At 48.6% G+C, this 16,720-nt stretch overlaps 1 protein-coding gene and 3 long non-coding RNA genes across 8 annotated transcripts in view; 2 read left to right on the top strand and 2 right to left on the bottom strand.

The window, feature by feature from the left end:
- Positions 1–4,481, top strand: part of LOC126986575 (collagen alpha-1(I) chain-like) — an 80,300-nt gene extending 75,819 nt beyond the window's left edge. For 3 of the 4 annotated variants that reach the window (XM_050842836.1, XM_050842838.1, XM_050842835.1), the window contains one exon: positions 99–4,481. In XM_050842836.1, coding sequence (XP_050698793.1) covers positions 99–2,853 — 2,755 coding nt within the window. In that variant the 3' untranslated portion in view covers positions 2,854–4,481. The remainder of the gene's footprint in view (positions 1–98) is intronic. The other variant, XM_050842837.1, reaches the window with a different exon arrangement.
- LOC126986576 (uncharacterized) lies at positions 4,033–6,696 on the bottom strand. Its single transcript, XR_007739823.1, has 2 exons — positions 5,834–6,696; positions 4,033–5,763 (listed from the first exon to the last, which is right to left on the bottom strand). It is a non-coding gene; the product is annotated as an uncharacterized LOC126986576 (long non-coding RNA).
- Positions 6,697–7,743: 1,047 nt separating this feature from the next.
- LOC126986573 (uncharacterized) lies at positions 7,744–12,375 on the top strand. 2 transcript variants are annotated; one of them, XR_007739819.1, is made up of 2 exons: positions 7,744–8,500; positions 11,723–12,375. It is a non-coding gene; the product is annotated as an uncharacterized LOC126986573 (long non-coding RNA). The 2 variants fall into 2 exon arrangements; XR_007739820.1 differs by having other exon boundaries at positions 10,871–12,375.
- On the bottom strand, positions 10,842–13,057 carry LOC126986574 (uncharacterized). Its single transcript, XR_007739821.1, has 2 exons — positions 12,592–13,057; positions 10,842–11,816 (listed from the first exon to the last, which is right to left on the bottom strand). It is a non-coding gene; the product is annotated as an uncharacterized LOC126986574 (long non-coding RNA).
- Between the last annotated feature and the right edge of the window lie 3,663 nt (positions 13,058–16,720).

Raw genomic sequence — 16,720 nt, 5'->3', positions numbered from 1 at the left:
TTTAAAATTTATTAAAAATTGAGATATTTATTATTATTTTGTTTTTGTAGGAAAATGTTTTGTTTTTTATCATTTCATGGCACTTTTACTTCCTTCAGGATGGGAGACAACAGTGTGGGTGACGGAAGTCGACTCTCTGGGCCTGGCACGCCCCTGGGCGGCCCCACCACACCACTCACTCCCTCCTCCGAGCCCCAGCCGAGGTTTGCTGGTCCCAATACTCCCGATCGCTTCACTGTGCCATCACCGGGCATGGCGATCCCCTCAGCCCCCCACACCCCACAGGGGCCGTCTGAGAGCAAAGGAACGCAGCAGCAGCAGCAGCGGTACACGGGGCCCTCGCCGCAGGGTCCCGGGCAGCCCTCCACCACCACCACACCCACCAACGGCAATAATACTAGTAATAGCGCCACAACCACTCCCAGCACCACTGCCAACAACACAAGCACCACCACCCCAACCACCACCACCAGCACTGCCACCAGTCAGGGGGGCCCCAAAACCCCTTCTATGGATGGCAGGTTTCCAGTGCCATCCCCAAAGACACCCAGCATGTGCAGTGCCCCCACCACCCCAAGTGGCCCCGACGTCCCACGTTTCCCCGGGGCCTCTCCGCTGCAAGCCAGCAGCGGCAACACTCCAGCAGCAGACATGGCAACCATGGGTGCACGCTTTCCTGGTCCAACGATAACTGGCGCGGGGAACGGCGCCAACAACCAGATGATGGGGAAGATGGGCAGTGGGTTTTCCATGTCTCCAGGCAAGATGGGGGCCATGGACATGGGTGGAGATTTCCATAATCCCACAGCTGCCAACCTTCCCCTCAACCCTAACTCCAGCACCCCCAGCGGCCTGCCAGCGTCTGGGCCCGGCAAAGTGTTCGACCCCATCTCCTCCATGGCCCAGATGAGTCAGCAGCTGACCTCCGGCACCTCTGGCTCCTCACCCCCAGTGTCTTCGGCCCCCACGCCCACCATGCCCACCCCGACTGGCCCTTCCATGGGGGCTAGTGGTCCCAATGGCCCACCTGGACCTAACATTGGCAATGGTCCGGGCATGCCCAGTGGGCCAGGGCTACCTGGTGGACCAGGGATGCCTGGTGGTCCTGGCATGCCTGGTCCACCAGGCATGCCAGGACCACCCGGCATGCCAGGTGGACCAGGCATGCCCGGTGGGCCAGGGATGCCAGGTGGGCCGGGGCACCCAGGCGGGCCGGGCATGCCAGGTGGACCAGGACTCCCCTGTGGGCCGGGGATGCCGGGGGGACCAGGAATGCCAGGTGGACCAGGGATGCCTGGAGGCCCCAACATGCCCTGTGGACCAGGAATGCCCGGAGGACCGAACATGAGTGGTCCGGGCATGGGTGGGGGCCCCAACATGCCGGGGGGACCTGGGATGAGTGGGGGCCCCAACATGGGGGGCGGGCCAGGCATGCCGGGGGGCCCCGGAGGCTCCATGATGGATGGACAGGGGCCAGGGGGTATGATGGGCATGCCACCAGTGTCTTCAAGTCCTGGCATGATGCAGTCCCACAGTGCCATCTCTTCCCCTGTGTGCAGTGGTGGGGGTCCCCGGGGCACCTCCCCCAGCAGCATGGCCATGATGGGAGGCCCCAATCCCCGCATGACCGTCCCTAACAGCATGGTGAGGCCTCCCGTCCCAAACTGTTCTGCGGCAGGGCCGTACCCCGGGGCCAACGTGCAGGTGAAGCCCAGCGCCCCCAACACCATCCAGTACCTGCCGGCGCGGCCGCAGAACAACGGCAACGGGCCGCGGGGGCCGCCCAGCCTCGACTTCCTGCCCAGGTTCAGCAACCCCAACGTGGATGGCAAGACGGCAAACTCGGCCATGTTCCCCAGCAGCAGCACCCCCAACTCCATGTGTGGCGCCAGCGTGCCAATGTCGACCATGGCCATGAGTGGCCCGTGTGGGCCCATGAGTGGACATATGACTGGACCTATGAATGGCCCAGGTGGACCCATGGGTGGCCCTGGCGGACCCATGGGTGGCCCTGGGGGGCCAATGTGTACGATGTCTGGGCCTAATGGTCCCATGGTGAACATTAGTAATATGAGTGGACCCAATGGACCCTTTATGTCTGGACCAGGAGGACCCATGCCAGGCCCTAATGGTCCCATGGGCATGGGTCCTAATGGTCCTATGGGTGGACACATGGGAGGGCCAGGTGGAATGAGTGGACACAGTGGGCCTATGATGGGCCCCAATGGACCTATGGGTGGACCCAGTGGACCTATGATGGGGCCCAATGGACCAATGGGAATGAACCCCAGCATGATGAGTGGTGCAGGCCTGGGGCCTGGGGGCCAAATGATGGGGCCCAGAGGCGGGGCTCCCATGATGCGTGGCCCCAGTCCAGGGGGGATGATGGGGGGGATGGGAGGTGAAATGTATCCTATGGGAGGGCCAGGGCCTAACATGGGTGGGGGACCCATGCCTGGGGGGCCTGGCCCCAACCCTAATGGTCCTCAGCAGATGATGGGGGGCTCAGGCCCCATGTACAGCTCCAAGACCTCTCCTGTCAACATGAACATGGGGGGGCCCATGGGGGGGGCACCGGACACTGCCCAGCCCCTCCCTCCCTCCATGGGCCAGTCGGGCAACTTCAAGAATTCGCCCTTCATGGGGCCCACCACCGCTGACCCCACCTACGCTGCCCAGTTCCACAGCTTCCAGCAGCAGTTGTATGCCACCAACACCCGCGGGGGCCCCAACATGGGCATGCCTGGAGCCATGGGGGGTCCCGGAGGGCCAGTGGTGACGGGGCCGGGGGGGCCGGGCATGCCTGGCCCTGGGCCCATGCCTGGCCAGAGCTTCCCGTACAACCCCAAGTGAGGCACGGGTAAACTACCTCACAGGTGACCTGGTGCTAACAGCTGCCGCCCAGCACACTCACCACTATGCAACTCCTCCCCTCCCCCGCGGCGGTGGTGGTGATCCTGCTCAAGTGTGGTGGTGGTGGCGGCGGGGCAGCAGAGGCGGCCCCGCCCCGCCCACCCGTGTGCCCGTCCAGTGGTGGGGTCGCCCCCCCGCCCCGCACAGTCCACTCAGTTCTCACTCTTCAGGGCAACATGTCAGTTTGTAGTTTGGATACTGTTAATGGGGTGCTTTGTAGTGTAAGTTATTCTTGCTCTGTTCACTGTCTCCTCCAGTGGTTGTTGACTGCTTCAAGGGTCATGGTCAGTGCAGTGCCGGGGCGGCCGGGCCTCACTGGGCTCAGGCTTGGCCCCGCCCGCTCAAGTCTGAACTCATTGTACACTTATCACAGTGGTCATTGTGGCCCCCCCTCCCCAGTGACTGCGGCACTCCCCTCCCCCAGAGTGGCACCCTGCGGCCCTCTGCTGCGTGACGATGCAGCTAAAGACTTCGCCGAAATAAAACAAACTGGGTTACGCTTGTTGTTATGATAATGGTTAACTTCCCAAACTGACAATCAAGTCATGTTATATAAATAAATATATATAAATATATGTAAATGTGTAGGCGTGGGGATGCTGTGATGCGTTGGTCGTGGTGCTGGCGAGAAAAACGGCGGCGACGGCGACGGAGGCGACAGCCCGGCCGGCGCTGCGTCAGGAGGTGCTGCGCCCGCCCCTCACTGCACTGCTCATCACCGACGTGTCCATCGAGGCACAGCATTGTACAAATTGTTAAGCCCTCATTCTCTCTCTCTCTCTCTCTCTCTCTCTCTCTCTCTCTCTCTCTCTCTCTCTCTCTCTCTCTCTCTCTCTCTCTCTCTCTCTCTCTCTCTCTCTCTCTCTCTCTCTCTCTCTCTCTCTCTCTCTCTCTCTCTCTCTCTGTCTCTCTCTCTCTCTCTCTCTCTCTCTCTCTCTCTCTCTCTGTCTCTGTCTGTCTGTCTCTCTCTGTCTCTCTCTCTCTCTCTCTCTCTCTCTCTCTCTCTCTCTCTCTCTCTCTGTCTGTCTGTCTGTCTGTCTGTCTCTCTCTCTCTCTCTCTCTCTCTCTCTCTCTCTCTCTCTCTCTCTCTCTCTCTCTCTCTCTCTCTCTCTCTCTGTCTCTCTCTGTCTCTCTCTCTCTCTCTCTCTCTCTCTCTCTCTCTCTCTCTCTCTCTCTCTCTCTCTCTCTCTCTCTCTCTCTCTCTCTCTCTCTCTCTCTCTCTCTCGCCACCGTCACATCCACCTCATGCAATATTCCTGGATGCAGCCGCCGCTTATATGTTGACAAAGTGATTTTTCTACTGTACGTTACAGGCCTGTGGGTATTGCCTTGGTCCCCAGCAGGCAGGTTTGTATCTCCTTTTGTTTGTATCATTGTAAAGTTTGTATGATATGTAAGTTTTGTGTTTTTTCCTCACATTTTGTTGTTTATTTATATTTTTTTTTTGTAAGGTCACACACTCAGAAGCAGCGGGTTGACCGTGACTTTCTGGCAGTATTTTAGGATATAACTTGGAGGATGTGAACATTTTTATTATTGACAAATTTTACATAAAATAATTTTACAAGGGCGTTTGTTTCAGTGCTTGTTAACCTCTGCGAAGGATGTGAACACCCAGTGAAAAAATGGCAAACAGTGTTCCCTTGTGCAAACAGAAAAGAGAATCACAGTGCTGAGAAAATCTTGAGCGAGAATTATGTTGTGTTGCTTCCTATGTCATGAGGATACCTTGTGGCGTGCTCACAAAGAATAGATGACTTTGTATTTTTATTTTACATTGGTTTTATATTTTTTTTAAGGAGTGATAATAGTGATGCTTAGGAGACAAAAAGCTCCAGAAAGCTGCCACCCGATCACTCAGACTAGCTCAGTGTGTTGTGAAGTGACCTTACCCCCATCATCATCATCATCAGGGCAGGTAGTCAAATACAGCCTCAGTATCTTAACCCGGTAGCAGCGACGGGCCAAATTTGTAGCTTTACCGTGTAGCAGCGACAAGCCAAATTTGTGGCTTTACCGTGTAGCAGCGACGGGCCAAATTTGTGGCTTTACCGTGTAGCAGCGACGGGCCAAATTTGTCCCATGATTTTAACCCCTAAAAATAGTTGATACATAAACTGATCACAAATGCTTTGATATATATTAAGAAATGGTTTGTGTGAGGGGTGATTTTTACTCATTTTTCTTGCTTGGAGGGACCATTAAGAAACATGATCCCTGCTGCTACCGGGTTAAGTGGGATTCAAGAAAAAGGAGAAACGCCCATCATGAAAGAAGTCACATGAGGTCAATGAGCCTTACTGCTTTCAAAATGTAGTGTAACTAATTTCACTGCATCACCACTGGCCAAATAATACAAATAATAAAAGTAAAGATAAGAAATAGATGAAAAATGTAAGCTTTGTGGAGAGAGTAGGAGGAGGAAATGGATGGAGTGGATATAAGAAGTGGAATGAGGGAGGAGGAGGAGGAGGAGGAGGAGGAAAAAGATGAAGATAGGGTGGCATGGGAGGAAGGAGATAGTGGGTGATGTAGAGAAAAAGTGGGTGAAGTGGAAGGAATTAGGTGGAGACGGAGTGGATGAAGTAGAAAGTGGATAGGAAAAATGGCTGGAGGGGATAATGGAAGTGGAAGTAAGGAGTAGATGAAGCAGAAAAAAGGATTGAGGGAGGAGGAGGAGGAGGAAAAAGATGAAGTAGAAGACATTAGACAAAGGATAGTGGTATTGACGTGATGAAATGTGTAATTGGTGTTCACTCATTCTGCTCTCCAAACCACACCTTCCAGCCTTCCACTGTTAACCCTCGTGTCTCTGTTTTTCCATTTCATGTTTACACTTGGCCTCTCAACCTATCCTGCCTTCTCCTAAGTTGACCTTTCTTCTGTTTTTCCATTTCATGTTTACACTTGGCCTCTCAACCTATCCTGCCTTCTCCTAAGTTGTCCATTCTTAGCTTTGCTGCCAACTTCTTTTCCCTTATCCCGTTGCTTTCATTCTTTAAATTATTACCTTATCACATTAGGGTGGAAAATTAATGCTTTTAAAAAGAAGTTTACACACACACACACACACACATGGACTTGCCAACACTAGAACAAAGAAGAGAAAGAGGAGACCTAATACAAACATATTGGCTATTGAGTAAAATGGAAGAAGTAGATAACGAGAAATTGCTACTAAGAGAGGAATACTTGACGACATAGTAAAAAGTTAAGGAAGGGAAGATGCTCAAGAGACATAAAGAAATATAGCTTCCCACAAAGAAATATAGAGCTTTGGAACTGATTAATTGAAGAAATAGTATCGGCGAAGAGTGTGCAAAGTCTCAAGGAAAAGTTGAATGAATATAAATAACCTCAAAAATGAAATATGTAGTTCAAGCCAAAAATATTCATGAATTTAAAGCTAATCTTGGTAAGCTGAGAATAAGACGCAGAACTGTACAAGTGTCATTTTATCCAGTACCTATATCACAACGAAGTAAATTCACGCCATTAATTCATGCATTAATCCCATTTCACTGATACCAATCCTGCCAGTAATGTATTTCTGGACATTCTGGACCTTAACCCTTTGAGTGCTATGGCCGGGCATGGATAGAACCGTGTACTGCGGGAGCCAGGGAGAAGTGAAGACAAAATTGACACGTTAGCATCTCAGAAGTAGCCATGTGATTTGGGAGGGAGGGAGGAAGTAAGGGATGAAGAGGGGGAAACGCAGGTGAGTTCCCATAACTATCTTCCTCTTTCTCTATTCCTTCCTTTCTTACTCTCTTCCTGTCTTTCTTTCTTTTTCTTCTTTCCTTTCTCTTTCTCCTTTCTTTCATTCTTCCTCTCTCTTTCTCCTTCATTTTTGTTTCTTTCTTTCTCCTCTTTCTTTTTTCTTTCTCTTTCTCTTTTTCCTTTTTCTTCTTTTATTTTTCAACCTTTTCTCTCTTTCAGTTTTACTTTTTCTTCCTCTCTTTCTTTCCCTTTTTTCTTCTGTATTTCTCCTTTATTTACTTATTTCTCTTTCATTTTTTTCTTCTGTATTTCTTTCTCCCATTCTTCTTCTCTGATTCTTTTTCTCTTTCTCCTTCCTTCTCTCTTTCTTTCTCTCTTTATTTCTTTATTTCATGCTTGATTTCTCTTTCTCCCTTTCTTTCTCTTTCATTCTTCTTCTCTCTATCTTTATTTCCTTATTTCTTTCTTTGTCTTTTTCACTTTCTTTATTTTTTCTTTCTTCCTTCCTTTCATTCTTCTTCATATACGCAGGATATTTTGAGGAGGGAAGGAGGAGAGGAGGATAGGGAAGGAGGAAGAGGAGGAGGGGAGATCATTATGGAAAGGATCTCTCTCTCTCTCTCTCTCTCTCTCTCTCTCTCTCTCTCTCTCTCTCTCTCTCTCTCTCTCTCTCTCTCTCTCTCTCTCTCTCTCTCTCTCTCTCTCTCTCTCTCTCTCTCTCTCTCTCTCTCTGTCTCTGTCTGTCTGTCTCAGTCTCTGTCTCTCTTTGTCTCTGTCTCTCTCTGTCTGTCTCAGTCTCTGTCTGTCTGTTTGTCTCTGTCTCTGTTTGTCTCTGTCTCTCTGTCTGTCTCTGCCTCTCTGTCTCTGCCTCTCTCTCTGTCTCTCAGTCTCTCTCTGTCTGTCTGTCTCTGCCTCTCTCTGTCTCTGTCTGTCTCTGCCTCTCTCTGCCTCTCTCTGTCTCTGTCTGTCTCTCAGTCTCTCTCTGTCTGTCTGTCTCTGCCTCTCTGTCTCTCAGTCTCTGTCTGTCTCTGCCTGTCTCTGTCTGTCTCTCAGTCTCTGTCTCTCTCTGCCTCTCTCAGTCTCTCTCTCTCTCTCTCTCTCTCTCTCTCTCTCTCTCTCTCTCTCTCTCTCTCTCTCTCTCTCTCTCTCTCTCTCTCTCTCTCTCTCTCTCTCTCTCTCTCTCTCTCTCTCTCTCTCTCTCTCTCTCTCTCTCTCTCTCTCTCTCTCTCTCTCTCTCTCTCTCTCTCTCTGTGTCTGTCTGTCTCAGTCTCTGTCTCTCTTTGTCTCTGTCTCTCTCTCTGTCTCTCAGGGAAAGGTTTGCATCTAAACACATAACGAGTTTTTTGTTGGGAAATCTAAGTATCGTTAGTTTTGTGGGTGGGACATTTTTTAGCCTGAAATCGTGAAAAATGAGCATCTGAGTACGACACTCTGGCAATGGTGCAAGCAGCGTCACCATATTTTCGTACTCAGAACATCGCATTTTCCTGTTTCTGACCCGTAGCAATTGCAAATAAACATCGATAATTAACCATCTGAACTCTAATTGTAAATGTATATCGTTATCAGTGTAGGCTCTACAGTTTTAGGCCTCAAACAGAAGAAAAAGTTATGCCTAATACGACAATATAGTACCGCTGGTTGTGAACTCGAGAGTCAGTCAGTGTCAGTCAACCACCATCGAGGGAGGGTGTGCGGCCGTGCTCGTCCTCTTCCTCCACCACCTGAGTATTCCGGGCGGGCAGTGATGGGCAAGAAGAGACGCAACGCCTTTTTCTACTTCATGATGGCCAAGAAACCCGAGGTGGAGAAGCGGCTCAAGAGAAAGGTGGAGATGGCCAAGCTGGTGACGGCGGAGTGACAGGTGAGGTACCTGGTATTCTCACCTGGTGGCGCCATACCCGGCAACCAGCCTAGACTGGGCAGGGAAGGCAAAAGTAATAGTCAGACACTCCAGTCAGGCGAGCAGGCAGCATTATAGATACAACTGACATAGTGACTGGTTGAGTGTGTCTTCCAATTAAAATAAACTTCAGCTTTACGTAATGACAGACTTGAACAGCAGACTTAAAAGTTATAGAAGGCACAGTTAGCAAAGGGTAGTTAAAACGAGGAGAGTTCAGCACTCAAAAGTAGTTGTAGCTTAGACTTGAAAGTTGACAGGCTTGGAGCATTAACCACATCAGAGGGCAAGGAGTTCCAACGCTGAATCACCCGACAAGAGAAAAATCGCCTACGAGCTTCCATTTCAGTGCTGCGTCAGGATCTTGAATTGGTGGCCTCTTCTGGTGGGGGCAGTGTGAAAACATCAGAAGGTTGAATAGAGCACATAGACCATGGAATAATTCGTAGCAGTAGATCATGCCTTGTCTTACCATTCTACCTTTGACTGAAAAAAGGTTAAGCTGGCCAGTCTGTCAGCATACGAGTGATCATTTAGCCCACCCATCAACCTGTTTAGTCCACCTGTTCCACTGATTCCAACAATTTCAGATCTCCCTCAAAACCTAACCTAACCTAACCCAAGAAACATGACCCCCGCAGCTTCCGGGTTAAAAGTGGCTATTGTTGGGGCAGTTACCACACCCTCATTGTCACTACCATTGTAATCAGGGTTGTGTGGGCTGCCGGGTGCTCTCCAGTTAGGGCGATTAGGCAAGGTGTGGCACTGTTACATAAGACAAGAAAGCACTGAAGACTCACTTATTCACTAAATCCTACGACTTAACAAATATGAGGATTGAGGACAACTTTAGGTGCTAATATTATACTGTTATAATGTTAGCGGCCCTGTGGAGCGTTGCTACGGCGGCGGACCGGGGCCTGAAACCTCATCAACGGTAAACGTAAACTTGCAGTCGAGCTTCAAGGGTTCATGGCAGCGCTGACGTGCTTACCTAGCGAAGACAGAGTCGGACTGGGGTGCTGAAGGAGGCCGTGCCATCTAGTGGGTGGTGGGGGCCCGGGCCCATATAAGCTAAAATATCAAATATTTTATGAACAGCAGGGGGTACGCGTGAAAGACCCAACTTATCTTCACCCGGCTGGGGAATTGAACCCCGGTCCTTCTGGTTGTGAGGCAGACGCTCTACCCACTGAGTTATCGGGCCGTGGGTTGTGGCCATTTCCAGGGTTAGTTTTGTGCCCTTGGTGGTGTGTGTGTGTGTATGCATCACAGCCTAGCACGAATTATGTTTAAGTGATCTCATACGAGCAAGCATATTAACCCAGCAGCAGCGACGGGCCAAATTTGTGCCATGATATAAACCCCAAAAAATAGATGATGCATAAACCGATCACAAATACTTTGATATATATAATGAAATGGTTTGTGAGTGGTGATTTTTTCTCATTTTTCTCGCTAAGAAACATGATCCCCGCCGATGATCTATTCACCTGTCTTGCAGCAGCAGCTTTGAGGCGGGATGCAGCATGTGACCTCGAGCACCAGACCTTTGACCTCTATTCAGGAGCATAAGTAGCAGGCTTTTTTTTTTTTTTATGCCCTTGAACTGTCTCCGCTGTAAAAAAAAAAAAAAACTGACTCCTTGCCGTCCTGGGGTGAACAGACTGTGACCCAGGTGAACGTATTACTCGGGTAACTTACTCACTTTGCCGTGTGTTGCCGGCGAGAAAATGAGTCATCCTCACTCTGCTCCGAGTCTATTATGGAACATTATCTCTCTCTCGGTCCACATTTCAACCGCCACACACATTTGACCAGGCTTTCCTAGGAGTTGTGGGCATTTCCAGGGGTAGTTTTGTGACCCTGATGGTTGTTTGACCCTTCCTCTGTACCATGAACCTAAGGGAACACACATTTGACCAGGCTTTCTTAGGAGTTGTGGGCATTTCCCATGTTAGGTGTGTGACCCTGGTGGTAGTGTGACACTTCCTCTGTACCGTGAACCTAAGGAAACACACACTAGAACTCAACCCACCTCCGTTTTGGCCCTGGGAGGTGGTTGGTGTGAGGGTCAGAACCAGGCTCACCAGCAGGGACTTGGCACGACACACACTATAACTTGACTATAATTCAGTGTCTAACTGCTGCTGCGGTCATAACTTTGGTGTGTAACAGAGATGTTTTTTTCTTTGTGTATGTGTGTGAGGAGGAGGAAGAGGAAGATTATAGATTTTCCCTTTTCAGATGTGGAGGTAACTCACTCTCTCTCTCAGGAATGAGAAAATAGATTAATTTTATATACTTTTATTATTATCATTATTATTACAGATCGTGCAACTGATGGAAGCTGGGAGAGGAAGTTGCTGATATGTGGCAAGTTACTATTGTCTCTCAACCATGATTTCTACCAGTCTACCATAATCTACCAGGGTCTAACCACCACACAATATTCGCCCAACATCCCTCTACCAGTCTACCACAATCCAACCATCAGTCATCACAAGTTCAACCCAAAAACTCAACTTGTTCAAAACTTTTTCAACTCTGTAACCCCAAAATTTCAACCCAAGACCTGACATTCAACCACAATTTCTACCACCACCACAATCTACCGGGACCTAACCACCTTATATTTTTTCCGGGCTTTGGCTGACTGGCTGGCTGGTCACTCAGCAAGGGACTGGAAGCTGGAACTCTCTCACAAAAAAAAGTAGCGTAAAAGTGTATAAGGTTCATTGAAAAGGAGAGAGGGGGGGGGGGGGTTCAAATATATCCATGGTAATAATAATATTCAACTTTATTTATCTTCTCTTTTATATAACAACAGCTGAGAGAGAGAGATCCATCTCATCCTCTCTCTCTCTCCCCAACATCCAGGTGGCATCTTGGGAGGGGAGGGGAAGAGAAGAGAAGGGAAGAATACAATAGCTCACTGGTGGACAGAGGAAAGAGAGAAAGGAGGAGGAGGAGGAAGAGTCCTTCAATAGCTCACTGGTGGACAGAGGAAAGAGAGATGAGGAAGAAGAGTAGGGTTAAATATATCCGTTGTAACATATATCTCCAAACTTTAATAATTAGTCTTCTCTTTATAGAAATACAGAGAGAGAGTTCCATATCCATCTCTCTTTCTCTCTCTCATCTCTGCCCTTCAATTAATCTCCCTCCATCTTCCCCCAACAGGACTAGTCTCATCTCATCTTCCCCAGCATCCAGGCAGCATCTTGAAGGCATGACTGGTTCCCTCGACTCAGTGGTCTCGTCTCTGTCTCCCTCCCTGCAAGAGTCTGGCAGAGTTTAGTGCCAAGTGTGTGTGTGTCTCTCTCTCTCTCTCTCTCTCTCTCTCTCTCAGCTCCCAGGCCCCACAGGTGTTCCTCCAGTGTGTTGACAACCCCCACAGACACATGCCCCCCCAGACACATAAGGGACCCCCCCCCCTCTCTCTCTCTCTCTCTGCAAGAAGTGTCAGTTTGCTCAATAAATATACAAGCAATTTCTGGTGTTTTTTTCGTCCATTCTGCAAAGTTTACAAAGACACAGACCTTGATAAAAGTGGAGATAACAAGGAAACGAAGAGGATGAGGAAGAGGAAAGATTAAACTATTTTTTGGCATAGGAGGAAGAAAGGAAGGAAAAGGGAGAGAAATGGAGTTGAACTTGGAGGAGGAAATGAACAAAACCACTAAAATTACGCTGGAGAAATACACAGACCTTGATAAAAGTGGAGATAGGAGAGGAATGAAAAGGAAGAGGAAGAAGCGGAAGACAGGAGGAGGAAGAGGAAAGATTAAGCAATTTTGGGGCATAGGAGGAAAGGAGGAAGAGGTGGAGAAAAATGGAGGAAAGTGTGGAGAGAAATGACCTGTTCTTGAGACAGTCCCTGACCTGACATAGCCTGGGGCCTGAGCATACACAAGGGGAGGAGGAAGATGAAGTATAAATTGTTAACTAGAAAATGAAGCTGAAGGAGAAACAATGATTAAGAGGAGGAGGAGGTGATGGAAGGAAGAACTGAGAGAGAGAGAGAGAGAGAGAGAGAATGCTGACCTGACCTCTTCTCATGGGGTGCTGAGTGCTGCCTTATGTCCTTGCCAACTTGTTCCTGGGCCGCCCATTTCTTGTGTCCTGCAGGATGGGTGCTGTGAGGCTGTAGGTGGTGCTGGAGGAGGAGGCACTCACAACCTCCGATGTTCAGTGCCAAAATGTGGTGCGTGTGAGTGTGTGTGGTGAGTGTGTGTGTGGTGTGTGGGTGTCTGTGTGTGTGTGTGTGTGTGTGTGTGGCGCCGTCCTCTGGTTGGAGATTTAATGGCTGGGCTGCTGGATGACGGGGGTTGTGTTGCCTCACTCTCAGGAATGCACACAATCTTGGAGGTAAGAGGCTTACAGCGTGAATGCTTAGCCCTGGATCAAGGGCTTTAATAAAGGGGATATTAATGAGGTTCTGATGTTAAGAGAACCAGGTAGGACACATAGCAATGAGTATAGAATGGATAAATTCATACAGGATATAGGCAAAAAACTGGTGGTGGATGAGCGGAACAGGCCTGGCAGTCATATGGTGAGTGAGTGCCAATAATATCAGTGTGGTGGATGAGCAGAACAGGCCTGGCAGTCATGTGGTGAGTGAGTGCCAATAATAACAGAGTGATGGATGAGTGGAACAGGCCTGGCAGTCATGTGGTGAGTGAGTGCCAATAATAACAGAGTAGTGGATGAGTGGAACAGGCCTGGCAGTCATGTGGTGAGTGAGTGCCAATAATAACAGAGTGATGGATGAGTGGAACAGGCCTGGCAGTCATGTGGTGAGTGAGTGCCAATAATAACAGAGTAGTGGATGAGCGGATCAGGCCTGGCAGTCATGTGGTGAGTGAGTGCCAATAATAACAGAGTAGTGGATGAGCGGATCAGGCCTGGCAGTCATGTGGTGAATCAGAACAGAAAGAAAGGAGGAGGATAAAGATAAAGTATAAATTATTAACAAGAAAACAAAGCTGAAAGAGAAACAATGATTAAGAGGAGGAGGAGGAGGAGGTGATGGAAGGAAAAACTGCTTGTGGGGAAGAGAGAGAGTGCTTGTGGGGGGAAGAGAGAGAGAGAGAGAGAGAGAGAGAGAGAGAGAGAGAAGGAATAATGAAGAGGAGGAGGAATGCTGACCTAACCTCTTCTCATGGGGTGCTGAGTGCTGCCTTATGTCCTTGCCAACTTGTTCCTGGGCCGCCCATTTCTTGTGTCCTGCAGGATGGGCGCTGGGAGGCTGTGGGAGGTGCCGGAGGAGGAGGCACTCACAACCTCCGATGTTCAGTGCCAAAATGTGGTGTGTATGGTGTGTGTGTGTGTGTGTGGTGTGGTGTGGTGTGTGTGTGTGTGTGGTGCGTGTGTGTGTGTGTGCTGCATGTGGTGTGTGTGGTGGGTGTGTTTTGCCAGCCAACAGGCAAGCCCCTGAGGAAATAACCCGCTGGACAGGCAGTCTGTGGCACGGTTAACTTAGTATGCATAGTACAATAGGTTAATTTATTGAGATCCGCTACACTGCCTTGGAAGGGGAACACAGGGCTCGCACCCCCCGAAGACAGGAACTCTTCCCTCGCCCGGCCATATGTCGGGTGTGGTGTGTGTGTGTGTGTGTGTGTGTGTGTGTGTGGTGTGGTTCCTTTCATTCCTCTTTCCCTCCTCCTCTCTCTTCCTCTTCAATCCTCTTCTCTCATTTCTCTTTCTTTCCTCTTTCCCTCCTCCTCTCTCTTCCTCTCTCTTCCTCTTCAATCCTCTTCTCTCATTTCTCTTTCCCTCCTCCTCTCTCTTCCTCTTCAATCCTCCTCTTAATCATCTTCTCTCATTTCTTTCCCTCCTCCTCTTCTTCCTCTTGAATCCTCCTCTTAATCCTCTTCTCTCATTTCTCTTTCTCTCCTCCTCTCTCTTCCTCTTCAATCCTCCTCTTAATCCTCTTCTCTCATTTCTCTTTCCCACCTCCTCTTCTTCCTCTTGAATCCTCCTCTTAATCCTCTTCTCTCCTCCTCTCTCTTCCTCTTGAATCCTCCTCTTAATCCTCTTCTCTCATTTCTCTTTCCCTCCTCCTCTCTCTTCCTCTTGAATCCTCTTCTCTCATTTCTCTTTCCCTCCTCCTCTCTCTTCCTCTTAATCCTCTTCTCTCATTTCTCTTTCCTTCCTCCTCTTCTTCCTCTTTGTAAATAATATCGTTAGTTAACTTCAAAAAGCTTGCTACCATTACAACAGAAGGATGACTTGTAAATAGTATTGTTAGTTAACTTCAAAAAGCTTGCTACCATTACCAACAGAATAAAAAGTTGTCATAATAGTTACTTCACTTCCATAAGCTCACTACCAGTATATACCAAACATAATGTGAATAAACATCATGATTTAACCTTTGTGCTGCGTCACCCTAACAACTATGAAGCTCACTTGATAGGAATATATTAAAACAGCGAGATGCCTTCACATAGCAGCGTAATGCCAGGGTACAGCTACGTAGCAAAATGACGCAAACACACACACATCAGAGGTCACTGTCATTCCCATTTTTTTCTTTTTTACCTTTTGGGCGAACTTAATTTTGTGGGTGGTTAATTTATTTTCGTAGGTGGGTAGGTGGGTGTTACGTTTCGGCCTGTAGTCAGTAATAATAGGGTAACCGTGTAATGTTATGTTTCGGCCTGTAGTCAGTAATAATAGGGTAACCATGTAATGTTATGTTTCGGCCTGTAGTCAGTAATAATTGGGTAACCATGTAATGTTATGTTTTGGCCTGTAGTCAGTAATAATTGGGTAACCATGTAATGTTATGTTTCGGCCTGTAGTCAGTAATAATTGGGTAACCATGTAATGTTATGTTTCGGCCTGTAGTCAGTAATAATTGGGTAACCATGTAATGTTATGTTTCGGCCTGTAGTCAGTAATAATTGGGTAACCATGTAATGTTATGTTTCGGCCTGTAGTCAGTAATAACAGGGTGATATGTAATGTGTTGGACCATGGTGGTTTTGGTTGAATGTGTGCGTCTCTATGCATAATGTTTGTGTATGTGTGTTGGGGGGGAGGGAGGGTGAGAGGGGGTGCCAAATTCTGATCTCGCAGGAAGCAACTATAAATAATTGAGTGGGAACACCTCAAAACATGAACAGGTATCTCGCTTCCTCCTCCCCTCATTCTACTTCTCCTCTTTCCCTCCTCCTCATTCCTCTTTAGTCCTCTTTTCCTCCTCATTCCTTTTCACTTTCCTCCTCCTCTAATTCCTTTTCTTTCTCTCCTCCCATTCCTCTTTCCTTTCTCTTTTCCTCCCCTTACTTGTCTTTCCCTCCTCCTCTCCTTCCTTTCCAATCATCTTTCCTCCTCCTCCTCTTCAGTCCTATTCCTCTCACATGTTCCCTGCAATATATAATTACTCCACTATGTACTCCAACACTCCTGCTGCACGGACTGCCGGCTGAGAGGAAGAAAGACGCAGGAAAAAATTACTCCAGGCAGCTCGATGAACTCCTCCATGGGGCAGAAACAAGAAATAAAAGAACTCCCATGTTTTTCTGCTTACGAGAGACGCTTTTGAATACCTTAACAACTAATTTCAAAGCCCCGAAGTTCACAGAATGTCATAGATTTACACAAACAAACAACACACTACAATTTCAAAGCCATTGGACGTACTGTGCACCAAGAAGGGACCCCCACCCCCCTGGCGCCCCCCTAAAGAGGAGGTGGTGATGGAAGGAAGAACTGAGAGAGAGAGAGAGAGAGAGAGAGAGAGAGAGAGAGAGAGAGAGAGAGAGAGAGAGAGAGAGAGAGAGAGAGAGAGAGAGAGAGAGAGAGAGAGAGAGAGAGAGAGAGAGAGAGAGAGAGAGAGAGAGGAATAATTATGAGGAGGAAGAGGAGGAATGCTGACCTGACCTCTTCTCATGGGGTGCTAAGTGCTGCCTATGTCCTTGCCAACTTGTTCCTGGGCCGCCCATTTCTTGCGTCTTGCAGGATGGGTGCTGGGAGGCTGTAGGAGTTCCTGGTGAAGAGGCTTGAGTGCTTCTGTCTTTCCTTCCTCCTCTCTCTTCCTCTTCGATCCTCCTCTTAATCCTCTTCTCTCATTTCTCTTTCCCTCCTCCTCTTCTTACATGAGGCTCCTCCTCCTCTCCTCATTGGTGGGCCTCTTAAGGTATATATATATGACAGCAGATTTTT

The sequence above is a fragment of the Eriocheir sinensis genome, chromosome 62 (genome assembly GCF_024679095.1).
Source record: "Eriocheir sinensis breed Jianghai 21 chromosome 62, ASM2467909v1, whole genome shotgun sequence".
Classification (NCBI taxonomy): domain Eukaryota; kingdom Metazoa; phylum Arthropoda; class Malacostraca; order Decapoda; family Varunidae; genus Eriocheir; species Eriocheir sinensis.
The sequence above is the reverse complement of the archived record's forward strand: the minus strand, read 5'-3'. Positions and strand labels throughout refer to the sequence as shown.